This window comes from Mauremys mutica, chromosome 11 (assembly GCF_020497125.1).
Source record: "Mauremys mutica isolate MM-2020 ecotype Southern chromosome 11, ASM2049712v1, whole genome shotgun sequence".
Lineage (NCBI taxonomy): Eukaryota > Metazoa > Chordata > Testudines > Geoemydidae > Mauremys > Mauremys mutica.
Window position 1 is genome coordinate 81655007 of NC_059082.1, and position 23235 is coordinate 81678241.

The following is a 23235-nucleotide window of genomic DNA, read 5'->3' on the forward strand; positions in this document are numbered from 1 at the left end:
TTATTTCTGCTTTAGTTGATCTTGGAGGAAGGCAAGAACTTACCCATATTCTTTCAAGCATAAAAATAAAGGTTTGTTTTGGTTCCAGTTGAGGTGTGACGCCACCATCTAGTACCGCTCGCTACTGCAGGCAACTTGTGTCCCTAGCACTATCACCATTGTCTTCCTCATAATTCCATCTCCTGTGTTCTACACCCATCCCTCATGTCTTGCCCCATTTGGATCATAAGCTCCTTGGGGCAGGAACTGTCTTTTATCCCAACACAGTAAGGTCCTGATCCTGACTGGGGCCTGTGCATAGTACTGTAATACAAATTATAAACATGGATGAGAGACTGAGTCAGTTCTTATTTTAGCCACAGTCTCTAGAACTGGCTACCTCTGAATAGCCCAAACAGTGTAAACTTACTTGACCTACGCAATCATATTGTAACAAATAGGTGGCCCCTTAGGGCCTTCATGGCCACTTTTCACTGCATGGCAACAGAGACTCCTGCTCCAGATGCACAACCCCTTACCACTTCTCCATTAGTGATCAGCAGTATGGGGTCTATGCCACACAACTGAGCAATTCTGATTCCATCCACTAGATTCTGATTCCGTCCACTGATTCCATCCAGCCGGCCAGGTCATTACAATACATTCTAAGGGACTTTGAAGGGTTAAAAGGGAGACAATCTCAACTATGTTACCATGGAAAGTTTGCCTTTGACAGATGCAATCAAACATACAGAGAAGCTGGAAATGGATACAAAACAAGGCCACCCTTTTTTTCCAAAACTCCAGCATGAGAATCGATTTGAAAACTGAAAAGCAATAAAAACCAGTCAGCAGCACGGCCATCCTAGGCTGGGCCAACAAGCAGTAGTTCTGTCTCAGCCAGCCCACAAGTCTGTGTTCCTGGAAAGATCTACGGCTCCTCGTCTGGGTTCAGCGGACTGTTGGATTAACACTTGCCCATGTGGAATTGTAGGTTTCAGTCCTCAGAGCCCTTTCCAGTCAATTGATCTACCTTGAGCTTTTCATCAGGTACAAATGGGCCTTCGACTTTCAACGGAATGGAGCAGCAGTAAATATAAATGGGACATGAATATTTTTTCGAATGGACATTTTAATGGTCTGTTCGCTGCTATTGCGGTCAGAGAGGCATTCCAGTTTTACTTCATAAGTCGGTGGATTGAAACCAGTTCCTCTGACTCCTGTGTACTTCGTTCCCATGTATCTAAAGGCTCCAGCATGTCCAGCGTATGCCATGTCAGGCTGCCCCACGATGGTCTATTGCAGACACCTTGTGTCTCAGTGTAACTCCTGGATGGGGTTGCTTAAGTGTTCCTGCTTGAGACACTACTGCTCGGTTGTGTGGCTTGGCCCCATCTGAATAAAATAAATGAAGAGAATGTCAGACTCTCTTCGAGAATTGTCTCATGCTCACGTATGCTGAAACTACATTATTAATGCATGACATGACATGCAAGCGTGTACATTTTTCTTTAGCTATCCCACCTTCCACACCAAGCAGCACAAACTTGGCTATTTCCCATTTCTTTATTTTGGGGCTTCCCTCTTCTTTATTCCCATGACTTCCAGCTCTTTTCAATGGGAAGCTATGACACACAGTACACCAGGTGTCTAAGCAGTGAGTCTATGCATTTTGTCTCGCCCCAGCAAGTCCCAATATCCAGTGCATGGCAGGAGTCAGTGGCACGTGCCCAGCACAGTGGACTTAAGTTCTGAAGCAGCGATGGTGATGTAGTCCCCTGAACTTTTCCTAGTAAAGCTCTAACTAGCTAAAAAGTGAGCAGCAATTCATCACTTGTATTGCCAGGTACATCCCCAGACATTTCCAGCACAGTCCAAGCTATGGTTCGGTTGATGCTGGCTATTCACATGTATGAAACTGAATGTTGCACTGTAAAATTTAGAACTGTGGTCCATTATGAATAACACCCACCTTAGCCATAGATACAGTACTATGGATAATAATAATATTTTGCACTTGTACAGAACCTTGCATGAAAAGTCTTCAAGGCACTTTGCAAACACTAATTACATCATATGAAGCATGGAGAATAGCAACTGCCATTGCTCTGTGGGAGAGAGGAGACAGGACTGGTCGTGATGAACATAAAGGGAGTTCTTCACTGAGGCTGCTGGACGCAGACAGGAAGCTTCCCTTCTCTGCAGCTCTAATTCCCAGATGGAGCTACTGGGGCTTCAGCCACCTATTCTGAGTTTCCTGTTCTCTCCAGATTCCTGGCCTGCCCCCAACTCCTGGCTGTCACGGTGGTTGGCTCTGGTGGTTGACTCTACCGCCTCCTTATATCACCCAATTTAATGCCTCTCTGATCTCAGATCCTCTCCTCCTCCAATCAGACACTCAGAAGAGTCTTGGGGAGGAGTCCAGCACCAGGAGTGCTGAGTGATGGGTTGGGGAAGGAGAGCAGGTTCTCTAGTTAAGAAGAGCTCAGTCTGTATGTGAAGTACTGAGGAGGAGGGTGAACAAGAGGAGATTATGGGAGTGAGCAGAAGATATGTCTAGAGAGGGAGAGAAGTCATGGACAGATGTCTTGGGGGACTGAGAACAGATATGGGTGAGGTGTCAGGGGAGGAAGGAAGTGATGGGAGGGAGTGTTTGGAGGGAACAGAATTACTGTTTGTGGTGTCTGGGAGCACAAAGGAAGAAAACTGATGGAGGAGTGCTGGGGGACAGAATTGATGGAATGGTGATGTCACATGGAACTGGGAATTGAGGCGGAATGGGGTAGGGCTGTGGTTCTCAACCAGGGGTACTCATATCCCTAGGGATACACAGAGGCCTTCCAGGGAGTACATCAACTCATCTAGATATTTGCCTAGTTTTACAACAGGCTACATAAAAAGCACTAACGAAGTCAGTACAAACTAAAATTTCATACAGACGAGGACTTGTTTATACTGCTCTATAGACTATACACTGAAATGTATGTACAATATTTATATTCCAATTGATTAATTTTTATAATGATATGGTAAAAATGAGAATGTAAGCAATTTTTCAATAACAGTGTGCTGTGATGCTTTTTTATTTGAGTGTCTGATTTTGTTAGCAACTAATTTTTAAGTGAGTGCACAAGACAAATCAGACTCCTGAACGGGGTATAGTAGTTCTGGAAAGGTTGAGAGCTGCTGGGGTAGGGGATGTATTAGGGCTCATATAGAATCACAGAAATGTTGGGCTGGAAGGGACCATTAGAGGTCATCTAGTCCAGCCCCCTGCGCTGAAGCAGGACCATATAAACCCAGAGACCATCCATGACAGGTGTTTGCCAAACCTGTTCTTAAAGCCTCCAGTGATGAGAATTCCACAACCTCCCTTCCAGCACTTAACTGCCCCAACAGTAAGAAGGTTTTCCTAACATCTAACCTAAATCTCCCTTGCTGCAGTTTACACCCATTGCTTCTTCTAATTGGACACAGTGCTCCAGCCGAGGCCTCACCAGTGTCAAGTAGAGTGGGACAATTACCTCCCGTGCCACATGTACAACATTCCTGTTAATTCACCTCAGAATATTAGCCTTTTTTTTGCAATTGCATCACATTGTTGACTCTCATTCAATTTTGATCTACTATAACTCCCAGATGCTTTTCAGTGCTACCACCTAGCTAGTTATTTCAGACCAATTCTCCAACTTGTCAAGGTCATTTTGAATTCTAATCCTGTATATGTAAAATATGCACGCACACTTGCAGATAAATTCATCTACATTTACAAATACAAAGCCTGGCATGGAGCAATGGGATAGCCTGAATGCAGTCTGCGTAAAATTCAATCAACTTCTTTTACCCCTACAAAACTAAAAGTATAAACAGAACATCCGCCCTCCATTTTATGGGTGAGAAAACTCCAACGTAGATGTGTTTCAGATGAGATGGAACATTGAAGTCCTGACTATTTCTGGCCATTACACGATTCCATGGCACTTTTCCCAAGAGTTGCAGTCTTAGCCTTGGTGTCCTGGCCAAACTCTAGTTCTGCTCATATTAATTCTCTCTGCAGTGTCAGTCCTTCATTTACTGCCCTAAATTGCTATGTAGTGTTACAGTATGTTGTTAAAGTGCTGCCATGTTACAGAACTGGCAGCATTTCACTGGTGGATGAAATATCTATCCAAAAAGTGCTCCACACCTCTGAAATCAGGCTACTTAGTTATGTGTCAGAATATGCCTAATTTTAAGCACCCAAGATTGAAACAATGTACTAAAGATATAAAGACATTAAATGTATCCAATCCTATTATTAATAGAATAGTGATCATTCTCATGAAAACTTTTTTCTAATACCGTACTGTATGAGGTAATAAGCTTTAGAGAACATACTACACTATATTTGCAGTCATTTGAATAAAATACCAGTCATATTATTAGTTAAAGCAGCAAAGAGTCCTGTGGCACCTTATAGACTAACAGACGTTTTGGAGCATGAGCTTTCGTGGGTGAATACCCACTTCATCGGATGCATGGGTTGTTTTTTATTAGTTGTTTTCCCCCCCACAGCTTCCAATAGTAACAATACCAGAACTGTTCTTCATTGTTATGCTGTTTCTGGTCAAATCAAAATAGTCTCTGGATTTTCCTTGGGTTATTAACTAATTGCTGGTAATCATTCATTTCTCGGGAATTAGTTCTCAAATCCTCCCCAACCAGATGGTACACATCCTGCTTGTTTTTAAGCCCAAATAATACATTGCATTCCTAATCCTGGAAATTAGAAGACTGTTTATTAAGAATGTCCTGTTTTATGCAAAATCCTTCAATATTTATATTCCCTTAGAAGGAATTGAGAATATGTGGCAGTTGAGTTTCAATAGCTTCCTAGGTGCCAGGTTAATAATCGGAAGTTGTGGCACTGTCTCTATGGCTTTTTCATACACTGAAAACTGTTTCGCTGCACAACATGGCCAAGCTCCTAGAGAAAGAAACCGTCAATTTTAAAGCTCAGCAAAGAGCTAGAGTACCATCTAGTGTTAGCAAGGTGGTTTTGAAGTGTGATGGATATTGTTTTGATTATGCTAGTTGACTTTTTCCCTATTGCCTGATCGATTTCTAATGGAGAAGAGTGTGTTGTGATTAGCTCATTTTGCCGCAATGGTTATTAAGCATAATGAAATACTCTGTAACCACATTTGTTTCTGTGACACTAAAAAGGAGTATGGCAATATAAAATATTCCACTTACTGGCTAAATTCTGCTGCTTTACACACACACAACTATAGTAGGGAAGAACAATTCCCTGAACGAATCACTGGGTAAAATGTTATAGGCCCTGTGATGGAGGAGGTCATAGCAGACTAGTGTTTCTCAACAGCAAGGTTGCAACTCCCTGTGGAAGGCAAGCAGGAGGCTGGTGGTTCCAGAAGGGGTCAAAATTTTAATTACAATCTAAAGCAAAGAAAATCTTTGTGACACTCTACACCCCTGGGGACTGCCATATTCATCATTTGTATATAATTGTGACACCTCATGGCATGCTTTATATGAAATATTATGGAAAAGGTTATGATCTGCTGAAACCCACTGTTCTATCTAAATATGTATATCATTAATGCATATGAAGTTATGAGAATTGTGTTGTATGGTTGTCACTAAAATATGCTGTGGGTTTGGGAAGCGCCCAGATACTAGCTCTGCAAAGACGATAACCAACACAGGGCCGGGTGTCAAACAACCATCAAGCGCCATTGTCCAGCAAGGGAGCTACAATGCAAGGACTCATCTGCAGAAGGCCACACCAAGGGCATTGCTCAACCTTGCCTGGTGACTCAGCAATGCCCCCAGACGTGCCTGGATTTATATTCTCCAAGCACATGGATTAAGAGTATATAGTCACCCTATGCTTGGCCTTTTCTCCTCCCTGCACTTACACTGCAAGCAACTTGCCACTTACAATAGGCGGATTTGGGGTTGTTTTTTTTAAATTGCTCTTAATGTGTTATAAGTAGTGGGTTGCAGGGTTTGGGGTTTTCTGGGGGGGCTTCTTCCACTTTGTTTTTTTTGTTTCTCATCTTCACTCAATCTCTGCTGTGCGCATGCACACAGTACTAGGGGGAGCTTAAAAAGCCTTTTAAAAACCTTCTTTGATTTGTGTTTATAAACAGCGTGATTAAGATAAGAAAGGGCTGTTAGGATGTTTCCTAAAGTTAAATGGTTTGAACCTGCAAAAAGTGAGTAACTTAGATGATAGAAAGTACAGACGGGTCGTGTCCCCTCCCCCCACCCCCCGGGGTTACGCAAACCCGAACGCAAATCCGCATTTATGGAAAAAGTTCCGTAAGCTAGAAATAGAAGGGTTTTTGGTTTTTTTTGCATAATGTTCAGGTATACGTTTCTGACTTACACAATATTAGAGTTACGCAAGGCGTTCTGGAATGGAATACTTGCGTAAGTTGGGGAGCGTCTGTAATTAAAGATTTTTCTACACTAGTTGGATTCAAGGGGTGGTAACAAAATCTTTGAGAAGATAACTGACTTTTTTAGACAAAGGAAATGCAGTAGATCTAATACCTGGATGTCAGTAAGACATTTGATACAGTTCCACGTGAGAAATGATTAGTTAAATTGGAGAAGACGGGGATTAATATGAGACCTGAAAGGTGGATAAGGAACTAGTTGAAGGGGAGACTACAATGGGTCACAGTGAAAGGCGAACTGTTGGGCAAGAGGGCGGTTACTACTGGTGGAGTTCCTCAGGGATCAGTCTTGGGACCAGTCTTATTTAACATTTTTATTACTGAGCTTCGCACAAAAAGTGGGAGGGAGTGTGTTAATAACATTTGCAGATGACACAAAGTTGGGAGTTATTGCCAATATGGAGGACTGGAATATCATACAAGAAGACCTGGATGACCTTGTAAACTGGAGTGATAGAAATGGGATGATATTTAATAGTGCAAAGTGCAAGGTCATCCATTTAGGGACTAACAACCAGAATTTCTGCTATAAAGCTGGGGACTTAACAGTTGGAAGTGACAGAGAGGAGGAGAAAGACCGGGATGTATTTGCAAAAACAACGACGAGTCCTTGTGGCACCTTAGAGACTAACAGATTTATTTGGACATAAGCTCTCCTGGGGTTGCTACTTTCTACTCCCACAAAACCAAACCCCCTTACCCCTCCCCTTCTCCAAGCTCCCCCCGCCCCCGTCGCTCCCTCTCGTCAGCCTCCCTCACTCCCTCACTTTCAATGGGCTGGCTCAGGGGGCTGAGGTGGGGGCTCTGGGGTGGGGCTAGAAATGAGGGGTTCAGGGTGTGGGAGGGGGCTCCAGCTGTGGGTGCAGATGCTGGGGTGGGGCTGGGGATGAGGGGGGGTGTGGGGGGACGAGGGGTTTGGAAGGCAGGAGGGGGCTCCAGACTGGGGACAAGGCGTTTGGGGTGCAGGGGGGTGTTCAGGGGTGTGGAGTATCGGGGCTCTGGCTGGGGGTTCAGACTCTGGGGCAGGGCTGGGGGTGTGGGGTGTGGGGGGACGAGGGGTTTGGAGGGCAGGAGGGGGCTCCAGACTGGGGACAAGGCGTTTGGGGTGCAGGGGGGTGTTCAGGGGTGTGGGGTGGGGTATTGCGGCTCTGGCTGGGGGTGCAGACTCTGGGGCAGGGCTGGGGGTGAGGGGTGTGGGGTGTGGGGGGACGAGGGGTTTGGAAGGCAGGAGGGGGCTCCAGACTGGGGACAAGGCGTTTGGGGTGCAGGGGGGTGTTCAGGGGTGTGGGGTGGAGTATCGGGGCTCTGGCTGGGGGTGCAGACTCTGGGGCAGGGCTGGGGGTGAGGGGTTTGGGATGTGGGGGGATGAGGGGTTTGGAGGGCAGGAGGGGGCTCCAGACTGGGGACAAGGCGTTTGGGGTGCAGGGGGGTGTTCAGGGGTGTGGGGTGGGGTATCGGGGCTCTGGCTGGGGTGCAGACTCTGGGGCAGGGCTGGGGGTGAGGGGTGTGGGGTGTGGGGGGACGAGGGGTTTGGAAGGCAGGAGGGGGGGTCTGGGCTGGGGCAGGGGTGTGGGGACTGGAGGGGGTGAGGTCTCTGGGGTAGGGCCCAGGCGCAACTGCTGTCGGTGCCCCCTACAGCCCGGCGCCTCCAGGTGCCCCCTCCCCCCTGTCTGATCCAGATGGCACCTTCCGCAAGCAGCGCCCGCACCCAACATGGCCGCCGCGGCGCCTGTCACGTGACCACGTAGCGGCTCCGTTAAGTCCTGGCGGAAGCGCCGGTGCCGCTGCCACGTCCCGGGCCCTCCGCGCGGGGTCGCGGCTCCGGAAGTCCTGCCCGGTGCGTCAGCCGCGAGAATTGAAAGGCGACGGCGGCCGCTGTTGGCGGCAGAAGGGCAGTGGCGGGGTGGGCGCTGTGTGAGGGGCCGGCGGGGGCGCGTGGGGGTTGGGGGAGGGTGTGAGGGGAGACAGGGAGGGGTCTGGGGGACAACGAGGGTGGGGGACAGTGGGGGGCGGGGACAGTGGTTGGGGGGCGTCTGGGGGTCGGGGACAGTGGGGGGCGGTCTGGAGGGTGGGGGGGGGGAGAAGGGACTGGTCTCTTCAGCCCGTTTCTAGTTTTCCTGGGCTAGTTCTGCAGGCGCAGTTTAAATCACGAGTCAGAAGTCCAAATATTTTTTTGTAAACTTCCTCGTTACCTTAATGTGGGGCTTTCGGTGTTGTAGGTGGTGTTTGTATAAGGTTTCCTGAGCTGCCAGCCAAAGCATCTGTGGGATTTAAAGGCTACTAGGCTGAGCAGCGTGGCCTAGGCGATCGAGCATTGCACCGAGGCGCTGGAAACCTGAGTTTTATTCCTAGCTGTGCCACTGGCCTGCTGGGCCACTTTGAGCACATCACATCCCCTCTGTGAGGTGTAGTTTCCCCATTTGCAAAATGGGGATAATGACACTCACCTGCTTTGTAAAGCCCTTTGAAGTCTTTTGATGAAAAGCTCTAGACTAAGAGCAGTGTATTGTAGCAAAGTGCAAAGTTCATTTCTCTCCTCTAGTCCCAAATTGTTTTTTCTTTTTGAGATTAGGTATCATGGGCCCAGAACAAGGAGGTGCGCAGGAGGAAAGTGTGATCCTGATAAGTGATGATGAAGCTGAGAGTCCTCTTGGGAACTCAGTCCTGTTAGTTGAACCATTGCGTAAGTGTTGTGCTTTTGCCTTACGTAAGTCTCTGCAAAGAGACTTTTTTTAGTTCAGATTTGTTTTAAGTATTACTACTGCTCTTGAGTTGCCCTGCCAGTGTTTGTAGTTCTAAAATAATCAAAGTGTGAGGGTGTTTCCTCTGTCTTGTTGCAGTGTATAAACACCACAAAAACAAAAAAGAAACTTGACTAACTAGGGGCAGCAATAAAACAGGGTACAAACAAAATGTTTGTAAATGCACTTAGTAAATAAACTGGAAAAATAAGAATTTCGTTTCTCTGTTATGGCAATATTTGCTGTAGCAAGTTACAAAATACACATTAAAAAAAGATGAATTTTATAAGTGGACCGTGTCTCTCTTAAATTGGTGTCTATTACATTTAATTCCCTTAAAGGGCAAAGTATACTTAAGGAAAGGTATTTTTAAGTAGTTTTGTTAACCGTTTCCCCAGAATCTAAACGTTCATCAGAAAAAGTGTAGACTTTTCTCTCGGGGGAGAGAGAGAACACATCCTTAAGTAGTTTTGGGGGTTTTTTTTGTTTGTTGGTATATGCTGGGTTTTTGTTGTTTTTTTTTTGTTTTTTGTTTTGAAGTCGCCTACTAAATAGCGATAACTTGCCTCTCCTTTATCATTCAACTTAGTGAATCCTATCTGCATGAAACTAGAAATGGAAATGGCATGTTAGATCATCTGGTCCCTCTCCCTGTGGAAAGTGAGCTAAGCTAGACAAATATAAAACAAATTTTAGTCATCTCTTGCCATTTAATGATCCTTCATTTTGTTCCATTTAGAATACAGAGAAGTAGTTGAAATGCAGGAAATCTTCATCAGGCTTTAGCAGCAGAAACCGTTATAACGGAATAGGTGAACAAACTGGGGAGGAGAATCAGGAGGGTCACTAATACAAGGACAAGCTGTGTGATATTAGTGCTTATGCTGCTAGAAAATGAGAATTTTTTCAAAAACAGAGAAAGCACAAGGTTCTCCTAGTATTTCACATCTTTTTTAAAAAATTCAACTTAAGATCTCCAGAAATGTTAACTTTTTTTTTTAAAGCACGACGTAGTTTTAAGTTGTTAACAAGTTTCTTTAAATGCGGCTGGTTTGTGTATCAAAGTACCAGTAGGATTTCCAATGCCTGTCCTGTATCAATGTGAATAACCTCTTTAATTTCTGTTGTGGTAGTGCCTAGGTAGTGCCAGTCATAGACCAGGACCCGATTGTGCTTGTCTCTGTTCAAACACTGAACAAAGACTGTCTTTGCCCCAACATGCTTAATGAATAAAAGCCAATAGCAAGTTTTGGTTTTAACTAAATCTGAAATCATTTTGCTCCGAAATAAACCACAATGTATTTCCCTTTTTACAGAAAAACCTATTCTGGAAGACCAGAAAGCCGAAGAAATTGTGGATGAGGAATGTGAACTAGTAGTTACTTTCTGTAAACAAGGGAAAGTGATGCCTCATGCAAGATATGACTGTATGACACACCCATTTGAGTATGTTCAGTAGCACAGTGGCTACTATGGGTTTAATCTTTTATAGGGAATAATACCAGATCTTTTATTATTGATATTTTGTGGGCATTTATTTAATTTGTACTAAATTTCAGTAGAGGAGCCTGAAAAAGCCCCATATCAGTGACACCTTTTTTTATGTCTAGAAAACGTAAATCATATAACTGCAGTCAGGGCACAAATCAAGGTCTCAACTTTCCTGCTGGGCCACATGCTATTCTAAAATACTGTGGTGTTTTGTGTGTGTGTGTGTGTGCCTTAATGCTATATATTAAGTTTTACCAGTGTAAGTTTATTTGCTGATTGTGTTAAATAATTGTGGCAGGGTTTTAATAATCAGAAAAACTGTCATGAAGTAGAAGAGGAACAGAACAGTTATTTAGTGTATACTATAAATAATGTTCTGCTTTATCAACTTACAGGCGAGCAGAGAGTGAAACACGTTCACCCCTTGAGAACAATGCCAATATCTGTGATCAGTGCTACTGCTACATTTGTGATAAGCTAGCTTCTGAGGTAAGGAAGGACTTGAGGTGTAGTTATGAAACACAGACTTGAGTTGTCCAAAGTGATCTATATAATAGGAACCATAAGAACGGCCATACTGGGTCAGACCAAAGGTCCATCAAGCCCAGTATCCTGTCCTCTTATGCAGGATCTAATTAAAACAATAAATAATATAACATTGAGTATTTTAACATAGTTTCCTGAACATCAAATAATTGTCTCTTCAAATTGCCACTAAAACAACTTACTAGAAGAAATTTCTGTAAACTTATGGGGCCAGATCCTCAGTTGGTGTAGCTCTTGTTTGCTTTGGACACAATGGTGGTGGCTTGCGTTGTGCTTTCTGTGGAAGTAATCTCTGATTCTCTGTTGTTTTTTCCCCCCCCCGGATTAGCTTGATATCAGAAATCTTCAGATTTCTCTGCTTTTGATTGCAGACAGGTTTAAAAAAAAAAAGGCTAAAATTTAAAAAATGTGCAATTCATCAAAATATTCCAGCTCTTTACCCAGATTTTAGGGACGTTTTGAACATGGAGCCAAGTGTTCTATAGAAAATGGTTCATTAGCTCAAAAGTGGCTTAAAATATTGTCAGAGTTTCTCCCCCCCCCCCCCCGGCCATATTCACTAAACTTTGCAGGTTTAAACTATATGCCTTTCCTCCAGGAATGACTGCGCTATATGGATACTAAATAATTAAGCCTCACAACATCCCTGTGAGTTAGTTACACAAGTATAAAGGCTTAATCTTTCGAAGATCCAGTTCCCGCTCTTTCTGAATCAGTCTGCTTTCCATGTAATTCCTGTCCTGTAATAGTATCAACCAACAACTGGAAATATGCACTCTTCAATATCTTAAATTTGGATTTTGAGCACACTGGGAACTGAAAGAAACGTACTAAAGAGTAAATAGAACTAAAATCTCCATGCTCACAACCCAGTCAGACCGTGACTGTTTTATATTCTTTAGTCTAGGTCTGGTGTTGTGTGAGAAGAATTATTTTGTAATTTTGACATAGTAGATTTATCCAGGATGTTTATAGTGTAGATTATGCTTTACCAGGCACAGATATGTTACTGTACAGTTTATAAAATCAGCTAACGTTTGCATATGAAATATGCAGTAGCTCAGTATAAAAGATACCTAGCAATATGGATGCAATGTTGACCTCGCTGAGCAAGGGATCGTAACTAATTTTTCTTTTGGTTAACTTGAATGCAATTTTTCCTCTTCCTTTTCCCCCCTTCCCCTCATAAAACAGTGCCAAAACTGGACAGCCCCTTCTCACTGTCACTGCAATGCACATAACAAAAGCACATTCTGGAAAGACCAGCGTGGTTTGGCCTTGGCTGGTGTTCTCGTGATGTTCAACTTGGAGCTCACAGATATAGATGCAGACCTTCGACATGGTGGTAAGCATTATGCTTTTGCACTGTCTCAAAATCAGCGAGGTTTATTATATAATATATAAGACTTCTTATGAGCATAACACTTTTAGAAGAAAGCATATTTCAACACTCTTTCCTCCTCAATCCCCCAGGAAACCTTCTGATAAAATTTGTTCATGAACTTTCAGTGGAATATAACAAATATCTGGTTGGTGAGAGAGTGTCTCCCAATTCACATGAATGTTTCTGTCACCCAAAACGGAGACCTGGACAATGTAATATCTGCAGACAGCGCCATGTGGAGCTTATATACAGGTAACTCTGATGAGAAGGTTCAGTGAATTTCCAAGGAATATTGTTTAATTCACAGAGATTTGCTTTCCAGTAGGTAAAGCACAGTTAGACTCATCGCAACCTAAGGTTAATAACTAAACTGAGCATAGAAAAGTCACTTTTTTTCCCCTTCCCCAGTTAGGCCAGACCAGGATCCAGTTCAAACGAACCCCTAAGCTTTAGCTTCTGTCCTTGTGTGACCAAATATTGAACAGTTTTTCCTCACTGTTTATAATTCATGGAAGTTTAAAATTAAATTCTGCTTCCTGACTAGATTCTTTTTTTAATGGGGTGGAGGGTCCAATTTCAATCCCAATACGTTCCTTTTAAATGTTGCCGTTTACTTTAAACGGCCTGTCTTTCCCTTGAAAGAATCTGAAAGTGTCGTGACTAGTCAATTTAAATGCTAACTATAGTATTTTGTGCAAACGCTTTTCATGCTGACAAACCAGTTCAGTGCAGATATACTTCACTGTAAGGACTTTTAATTCTCCTAGATATTCTGGCGTTTTTGCACTGGTGACAACATTTTTAAATCAGGCAGAAAAAGAGAATCCTAAAGCTGCTGCTGTCATGCTCCTGGGAGCAGCCAAAGAAATAGCACTTCATAAGGACCCTGCTCAGTAAGTATTCCAGTTCACCATCTAATCCCCGAGCCCCTTTGCTACCGTTGTGGCTGTTCGCCCCAGATGATTTATTACTGAATAATGGCAGAGCTTAAAATAATTTTAAATCAAAATGGGAGAGAAGTTGGAAATCCCAAACAAAGCAGGAGGATGGTCTGATAGTTAATTGGATTGCAACTTCTTCTATCTGGACTTCTTTTATGAGCTTGGGCCAGTCACTCTATCTCTCTGTTTCAGTTCCCCATCTTTAAAATGAGTGATAATTTTCCATCTCTGTTTTGTGTGTTGAGCTTGTAAACCCCTGCCTTGAAGAGCTATCTCTTGCTATATGTTTGTACAGTGTCTAGCACAGTAGATGCCCTCACTTCAATCAGGGCTTTAGGTGCTATTGTAATACAGATGATATTAATTGTAGAAGGTTCTCAATGCATTGAGTTTATTATAACTCTGCAAATACTTTATTAGAAAATATTCCAAAGTTCAATGGGGCAGAATGCAATCTGTTTATGGAAACTATTTTTCACTTGTTTCTCTTGTCAATTTGATTGCTTTAAAACCAGTCCTAGGAAGAATATGTAAGCACTAAACTAATGCATTTGTGTTAGGAACTTGCAAAATCTTGGTGTCTCTGAATCTTTGAGGACGGCTGTACCTTGTCTAATGGAAAGGTAAGACTTCGGTTAGTATGGTGTGATTCAGATGTCAATGGGATGGTGGTTGGCTGCAAAGTTTCTACAGTTGTGTTACAAAGCACATTAACATGTCAGATCCTCAAAGGCCATCTTCAGTTACTGAAGGGTTTAAAATGGCGTCAGTGCTTGAAATCTAAATTTCCTGATCTAGAATTCCTTAAAAGTGAATTGTATAGCTCTAACACTAAGTAATACTAACTGTATCCATCATGTTACACAATTATATAATATAAACCAGGATATATCAGTAGAAAAGGTTAGTTAAAACTTACCACTCTACTAAATTTCTTCCGAAGCCTGAGAAATGGGGACATGTAACACAAATTTCTTTGCTTATCTCAATTCTTACTTTAGCTTTTCAGTTTACTTTTAACAGTAAATCCACCAGCCACAAAGATAAGAACTGATTTTTGGAAAGACTTAAATTCTTTCCCTCCCACTGTTTCTCTAATTTAAACCAATGGCCAGGTGCAGCCTACATCTGTCCTCAGTTTAAATGACTGCTTTTTACGTTAGGGAAATAATTCTTTACAAAGGTAATGCCTTATCATTCGCATTGTATACTGTATGTGACAGGGACCATCATCTTGTTCTGTGTTTTGTACAGCATGTAGCGCCGGGGGTCCTGGTTGTGACTAGGGCTTCAAGAGAATAAAAACATGATCTTGAAGGAACATGAAATAGGATTTCCCCCCCCCCCCCATTGTTCTTGATTTGTTTAGGAGCTCCCACTTGAGTAAGAAACAGTGAAATCAAGTGTGTTTTCACCATCACTCTTGCAATATCAATGGTTCATGTCAGAATGGACTTCCTAGTCGCTGCTACATACCTATTAAAAAGTGGTTTGTAATGGCATTTGAAGTTACTTATTTAAAAGGACAATGTCCATTTAAAATATTTTACTTTAAATTAAAGAATCTCAAATTTTAAATTTTAAATCGAATTGATTTTTTTACCACTACTGTTCTGTTTTGCTTTTGAATTTTGACTACAAATGATCTATCTAGTTTGGTACACACTGGCATGATGCTGTAGGGTTTGTCACAAACAGTGCGTGAGGATCTTTGATTTAAAAAAAACCCAACACAATAAATATTTTTACATGAATTTTAAAAACAGAAAACTTACAACCAGTGTAAGTGTGGTGGCTGTTTGCCCCATTCCACGTGTGCCTCCTGGAACTGGGGTACCACTGAGCCCTCTGACTCACCAGTCTGGGCTCCCTCTCAGCACTACGCTGCTGTGAGAAGTGATAGACCACTCCTGGTCCTACACTTCCACCAGCATTCACACAGGCATATCAGAACTTTTCCAATGACCCCTCACATGACTCATCTTGTACAAATTGCATCATAATTATGTCATCATCATACCCCCACGATGAATAGGGGATGTAGTGTCACAGTAAATCTTGTACAGTTGTTTGAATTAAAACATGGATTTTGTATAAAAAGTGTCCATTTGAAATTTTTTATAAAACGCTATAGACTTGTTTCTAATCAGAAAAGGAAACTGACCTAGTGAACAATTCAGCTGGCTTCAAAAGATTTTACTCACATCGCTGACTTTTAAAACTAGTTTATTTTTGTAAATGCAGGATTACAACACAACTTCAGAGGATGCTCGTGCTGTGTGAATTTCCAAAAGTTTTATATGAGAAATTCATTAGTTTTTTCCAGACTATCTCACTTCCCTGTCACTGCTATGCCTTCTCAAATAGGTATGTTCTTTGCTTCTATTGACTAAATGTTATTACTTGGTGGACTTCAATGTACTCAAGTGTGAAAGGGAGTATTTACATGTTAAATCCATTGGGATTTCTAATGTGTTGCTACAACAGACTGTGGCCAGCAACCTGAACTCTTGAAATCTGTCCAGAGGCTAAGCCTGGCATGTGGTTTAATAGAAACTAGTTACAGTTTCCTACTAAATAAACCTCTACCCCAATATAATGCTGTCCTCAGAAGCCAAAAAATCTTACTGCGTTATAGGTGAAATCACGTTATATCGAACTTGCTTTGATCAGCCGGAGTGCGCAGCCCCCCCACCCCACCCCCTTGGAGCGCTGCTTTACCGCGTTGTATCCAAATTCATGTCATATCGGGTTGTTATATATGAGGGTAGAGGAATCTGGGAAATGAAAGCTTAAAACAGTAAGGTTACATCAGGCTTACTTTTATTTGCCTTTAGAAATCACTGCAGAAAATGGTCACAAGTTGTTTGTAATAATTATGTAAGCATTCATTATGATATCTCATATCTTCATAACACACACATTGTCAAAACATTGTCTGGCTAATATTCTGGTACTTCCAAACAAAATGACTGAAATTCCTTGGAAAAAGCTACATGGTGTCACGCGTGTGTGGTTTGTGGACATTTAATTTAGGACTGTCAGCACTTGGGTGGCAAACAACCATTTTTAGATGCAGTGGTTATGTGGTCTAGGTTCTAAGATGTTTTTAGCTTAGCAAACTCAAGATTTACTGAGTCAAATATACTGTGAGCATTATGATGACATAGCGAGAAGGATTAGTCTGGCACGATCAATACAATCTCTGTAGCAACCCACACAAATATCTATTCCAACACAATTTTCTTCCCACAGATAATTGTCTCGAATACTGGTGATGTATTGCACCAAGGACTAAAGTAACTAGCTTAGTGCCAGTAGCATCACTACTTTATGTTGGTGCTAGTAGCTTCATTCTGCTACCATGACTAACGTGGGGTCCATCAAGTTAATTTTCTGAAATGAGTCGAACCTTGAGAAATATTTTATAGCAGTCCACGTTGCACCAAACCTTAACATTTAAAAAAAAAAATAGTTCTGGTATTGCAGTGATATGGGAGTCTTTTCTCTGTTTTGTGAATTCTTATAGTACCTTGCAATAGTTTTTAGAAAAATATTCTTTAACTTTCAGCTTAAATGTGGTGCCATGGGATCATGGATTACTGACAACTGTCTTAAAAGGCCAGAACATCACTGGTCAAAGAACACAGAAAGGAAAGAAAGTATTTCTGTGGGAAGTACTTCCTGTCATACAGGCTCGAGTAGAAAAAATGGAAAACCAGGGACAGTAAGTTCTTGTCCATCTTTTAAGGACTTGCATTCTGCATCATATCAGCTTTATAGAGCATGATGTCTTTCAAACACCTAAAATTGCTGCTGCACTGTGTGTGTGTGTGTGTGTGTGTGTGTGTGTGACACCCTTATTGGTCTCAAAATGTACAACTCACAAAGAAGCTTGCTGCTTCTCTTCTCCGCTCCTTTTTTGTCTCCTTAATACCCAGTAGTTCTCAGCAGACATGCCAAACCTGTGGGAAAAAAAATGCAGAAATTGGGCTAGTTTTTGGCTTAATTGGCTAGTTTTTGGCTTGCTGCTTGCATGTTGTAGCTTTTTTTGGTTTTGTTTTTGGATCGGCTCCCGGCAAGCAGGGACAAGGGGGTGAGAGAGTCAGGGGTGCACGGCATGCCGGGGGGATCCAGTCACATAGTGTTGGAGTTCTTAGGGATTGGCTTGTTTTGGCCTTGTTTTGAAATGGAATTCGCTTGATTTTTGGCTTATTGTGAAAGTCAGGGTGCTTATTTACTGCATGAAAGTTGGCAACTGTGGTTCTCAGCCAGATGCTGGCATTTAAAATAAAATCTCTTGGTAGGAATGTGACATTCTAATTGGGGTACAGTGATTATGAGACTCTCTTGCACAGTGTGTTCTACTGGCTAGAACAGTGGTCTCCAACTTTTTTATGCCCAAGATCACTTTTTGAATTTAAGGGCAACCCAGGATCTATCCCGCTCCTTCCCCCCCCCGCCCCCGGTCTCTGTGGCTCGCTCTCCCCCACCCTCACTCACTTTCACTGGGCTGGGGTAGGGGTTTGGGAGAGGATATGGGCTCTGGGCTGGGACCGTGGGGTTCGCAGTGTGGGGAGGGGGCTCTGGGCAGGGGGTTGGGGTGCAGGAGGAGGCTCTGTGTTGGGGTATGGGCTTGGAGGGAGTTTGGTTGCGGGGGGGTCACTGCTGGGGCAGGGGGTTGGGGTGCAGGAGGGGGTAGGGGGTTGGCTCTGGGAGGTGGGTCAGGACTGGGGCTTGGGGTGCAGGAGAGGGCTGGGGTGTGGCCTCCAGCCGCGCAGCACTGACCTCCAGTGGCTCCTGGTCCACGGCACAGCGTGGCTGCTGCTAAGGCAGGCTCCCTACCTACCTCGGCCCCACACCGCTCCCAGAAGGGGCCAACGCGAGATCGAGATGGACCGGGAGATCCTCTAGGATCGACGGGTTGGTGACCACTGGGCTAGAGCAAAGAACTAGAAATTAGGACTCTGGGAGCTGTTCCTGTTTCTTCCACAGATTGTGACCTCTGCCTCTACCCATCTGTAAAATGGGGATAATATCTATCTCCCAAGGGTGTTGTGAGACTGAATTGATGTTTATGGAACATTTTGAGATCACTGGATGAAAGGCACTGTAGAAGGCTAGTGAATTATTAGAGAGATTCTTGATCTGCTTCCTGTAAGGCCATAAGTAGTAATATTAACAGTATCTCTTTGGTTTTGTCTCTGAAACTTCTTACAACATTAATAAAACCTCGATAGGTCTATGAACATACAGTTAATACGTTTGGGACCTGTGCAAATGACTCTTTTTCAAACACTGTATAAAGATAAATTTTCTTGCTGGGTAAATTGCTCTCTGTACTAACGATACCTTTTTGTAAAGGTTAGATCCTATAATAGCAGCTGCCATTGGGGATAGAATGGAAGCTTTTTCCAATTAAATGTTAATTGGGTTCATTCAAAACTTTGTATCCATTTCTGTAAGAAAACTCTGTTCCTCTTTTTTTATATTCATATCCAGTTTGAATGTTAAGGACAGTTCATGGTTCTGTCTAAACAAATCTTCATGGTCCAATTAAAGATCTGAATGATTTGGGGCCCCAATCATGTGAGTCAACCCTCTCATTTGATATGCCGCCACAGCACTTGCTACCAGAACCTGGATTTCAACCCTCATTGTCTGGCTTCTCTGCTAGTGGTTTCTTCCTTTGGAATTTGTTCCACTGGGAAGTCCATTGGGGAAGCCTAGCATAGGTCAGGAGTGGCCAACCTGTGGCTCCGGAGCCACATGTGGCTCTTCAGAAGTTAATATGCGGCTCCTTGTATAGGCACCGACTCCAGGGTGGAGTTACAGGTGCCAACTTTCCAGTGTGCCTGGGGGTGCTCACTGCTCAACCCCTGGCTCTGCCACAGGCCCTGCCCCCACTCCACCCCTTCCCGCCCGCTCCCCTGAGCCTGCAGTGCCCTCGCTCCCCCGCCCCGAGCCTCCTGCATGCCACAAAACAGCTGATTAGCGGGGCTGCCAGTGGGTGGGAGGTGCTGGGAGTGGGGGGGAGGGGGAACCAATGTGGGAGGAGGGCTGCTGATGTATTACTGTGGCTCTTTTTGGTAAATTCTGGCTCCTTCTCAAGCTCAGGTTGGCCACCCCTGGCATAGGTGCTATTAAAACTAGTAATTGTCTCTCTCTCCATTATAACAACGTGCATGCACACGTATCCTCTTAATTCCTGTTTTTCAGTGGGTGCTGCATATGGAGTAGCCTTTGCAGTTTCCAAATCACGTTAGCCCCGTGTAGCTTGGCTAGCTTGGCAATTGAGCTTAAGTACAGGACCAGGCTTGAAGGTTCATGTAGGGGGTGTTAGATCGGGGATGTATACAATTTCTAATGCTTTCAGTCTCTCCAACACTTCTTGGTATAGTGCAGGGGTGGCCAAACTTACTGACTCTCGAAGCCGCTTATGACAATCTTCAGAAGGTCGAGAGCTGGGGTGCACCTACCAGGGCTTGGGACTTCAGCCCCGAGACCACCCTCCCTGCTGGGCTGAAGCCCTGACACCCTCCTCCCTGCTGCACTGAAGCCAGAGGCGATGTGAGGAGGAACACATGGGGTTACGTGCCCTCCCAAAGTTTTGCCAGCATTTGCTGGCCTAACTTGGTCACATGGTGCTGCCGGGCCCTGTCCCTGCATAGCAGCTGCTGGAGCCAGCAAGCTGAGAGCTGCACCTGGGGTAGAGGCAGTGGCAAACAGCTGGAGCTGCAGGGAGAGCCGCTGCTTTTGCTGCTGCATCTCCACACAGAGCTAACAGGGAGCTGACGCGAGGGGCCACTGAGGGAAAGGGATGTCTGTGCTTGGGGGGTATGACTCAAGCTACTGGGGGGGGCTGAACCTTTAAATTGCCCCCCCCCCCTTCAGCAGGCACCAGTCATCTGTGGCAGAAGCCCCTAGCCCCAACACTTTGCCACAGAGCAGAAGCCCCAAGCTCCCCTACCAGCCCCTGAGTCTGGTAGGCAGAGAATGGGGTGGGAGGGCCCTCTGGGAGCTGCACTTTAATTATGAAAGAGCCGCAGTTTGGCCACCCCTGGTATAGAGAGAAGGCAAATTCCTATTGATTACACAGCTGGTGTTTTCACAGCCGGTACCACAGTAGTGACATTTTCCTAGATTTAAATATTGAATAATTCTGTATTGGTGGGTGCTGCCTTTTTTTTTTTTTTTTTAAATCTATCCAGGGACTTCAGTAGTTTTGGGGTTTATCAGAAAACAATGAGATACCAGCAGTTTTATACAGGCCTTTGTTTTCTCTGTACATAAATGTCTTCTACGTGGGAGCTATTGCTTTGTCTCATTAATTGTCATCAGTATTCCTCATTCATCTGCTCAACATTTAATGCCTCCTCTTTTCCCTCCCTCCCTTAGCTATAAGGAAATAGTTCGCTACTTGAAAGCTGTGAAATGCAATGACATTCTAGGGTAAGTGGCTTTTTTAGTTTTTATCTTTGCTTTAAAGATTTCCCTATGTGTGTCTAATCTTCAGTAAAATCACCTTGAAAAGAAATGATTCTGGTTGGCAGACTTTTTTAGTTGCTGAACGCAACATTGCATCACTAACAAATATTAGCTGGTAAACATAGTATGATCCAGATTTGATAGATAGATATATATAATTTTTTAAACAATATTTGTAGGCCTAGGTTGACATGAGTAATTAAGCATGGGGGAGGCATGTTTCTTGGAAGACCAAATTAGGAAGATAAATAGATCAGCAGGCTGAAAACAGAATGTTTGTGCTAACTAAGATAGGTAAAAGGGTCAGTGAGCTAAAACAGAATGTTTGAACTAGCTAAGATAAGGGGAAGGAACTGTGACGGACTTCCCTGGGGTTCACCCTGGAACTGGGGTACTGCTGAGCCCTCTTGCATACCAATCTGGGCTTCCTCTCACACTGTGAAGACTGTGGCAAGCTGTAGACGGCTCTTGGTCCTGCACTCTCGCAAACCTTTACACAGGCAGAGACACACCCAGTGCAGTTACATGAATGATTCTCCTCAGCCACTCATGAACTATCTTAATTAATTAGCCTCTTAGAGTTGGTTGGGCACCTCTCATCTTTTCATGTTCTCTGTATCTGTGTGTGTGTGTGTGTGTGTGTGTATATATGTGTGTGTGTGTGTGTATATATATATATATATATTTCTCCTCACTATATGTTCCATTGTATGCGTCCGATGAAGTGGCTGTAGCCCACGAAAGCTTACTAACAAATTTATTTGAGCATCTCTAAGGTGCCACAATTACTCCTGTTCTTTTAACAATAGAGAGGTTGCAGCCAACTCCCCACAGCTCTCTAGCTTTGCACCCCTGGACTGTACCATCTTGTCCTGGTCAAAAGCCTGGCAGTATAAGTTTATTACCCAGTCTTCCCCTCCCTCGGTGTGGAGAGGAGAATGCACCAGTTTTTGTTCCTGAGCAGATTCCCCAAACACTTCTAGCAAAAAGCACTGTTTTAGGTGTAAAATATAAAACAAATTTATTAACTACATAAAGATAGATTTTAAGTGATTTATAAGTAGTGAACATACAGATCAAAGCAGATTGCATTTTGTTTTATTTCTTAGGTGATCTAAGTTTTACAGACTGGACAGGATTTGAATCAAGCAGAGTATCATGTTAAATAGTACAGACAGTCCACCAAGCTTCCATGCACAGGCAGGCTTTCTTCTTTCCCACCTCAGACCTCCTTCCCCAGTTCAGTCTTTGTTCCTCAGGTGTTATGTTGTGGAGGGAGTGAGGCCAAGTGATGATGTCACTTCCCTCCTTTTAAAGCTTCTTTCATGTGGAGGGAATTTTATTGCCCCAAACAAGCCCCCAGCACAGTTTGTGGAAAAGTATAGGCACCAAAATGGAGTCCAATATCACATGATTTAGTTATATGCCCTTGGATGCCATGACTCACTGAAGCATGCATTACCCATATTTTGGCTGAAGTGTCCACAGGGAAGCTTATTAGGTGAAGCTAAGCTTTTCCTGTGGCCTTTTTTGTTGATGGGCCATTACCTTAAATAGTTCATTCACAATGTGCTGGATGTAAGCTACTTTGTGGGTGTTACCCAGGAGCAAATATGTTTGAAATACAGATGCATAGTCATTATTAGTGACTCCAGATACAAAAATGATACATGCATACAAGAAGATAATCATTCAGCAAACCATAACTTTTCCATTGACACATCACATGACACGTTTTGTAGAAGATGCATCATGTTGTTATCCTATCATAATGATATCCCTATGGTGAATATGGGGTGCAGAGTGTCACAGGAACAACCAGGGAACCATTTACAAAGAGTAAAATAACAAACAAGATAAGTTGGGATTGTAAAGAGTAGGTCGGACATGGATGGTGCCTAGCATGCTGTAAAGAGATTTGGTTCCTACAAAGTAACCAAGCCAATCCCAAAATGTGTAACGCAGGGTATAGTAAATGTAATGAAATCTGTAAATGTACATAAAGGAAGATGGTTTCTCTGTAACCTTGGATCTGTGATGTACCCTACCCCCTTCATTCAAGTCTAATCAACTCAGTGTAGCGTTGCTGTATGCCAAATAAAGATGCCTGCGTGACGAAGTCTGGAGACAAACTGAGTTCTTTGGAAGCCAAGTGGAAAGAGGTCTCAAAGGAAATCCCGGTAATGCTTCCATGTTGT

The 23235-nt window shown here is 43.5% G+C and overlaps 1 protein-coding gene across 1 annotated transcript in view; it reads left to right on the top strand.

Moving 5' to 3' along the window:
- The first annotated feature begins 8223 nt into the window (after positions 1–8223).
- LOC123344724 overlaps positions 8224–23235 on the top strand; it is a 28281-nt gene continuing 13269 nt past the window's right edge. Inside the window, exons 1-11 of the mRNA XM_044981190.1 lie at positions 8224–8283; positions 9019–9129; positions 10504–10633; positions 11074–11167; positions 12419–12569; positions 12698–12860; positions 13376–13501; positions 14110–14172; positions 15794–15916; positions 17121–17276; positions 20948–21001. Of these exons, the coding sequence (XP_044837125.1) occupies positions 9024–9129; positions 10504–10633; positions 11074–11167; positions 12419–12569; positions 12698–12860; positions 13376–13501; positions 14110–14172; positions 15794–15916; positions 17121–17276; positions 20948–21001 (1166 nt within the window). The 5' untranslated portion in view covers positions 8224–8283; positions 9019–9023. The remainder of the gene's footprint in view (positions 8284–9018; positions 9130–10503; positions 10634–11073; positions 11168–12418; positions 12570–12697; positions 12861–13375; positions 13502–14109; positions 14173–15793; positions 15917–17120; positions 17277–20947; positions 21002–23235) is intronic.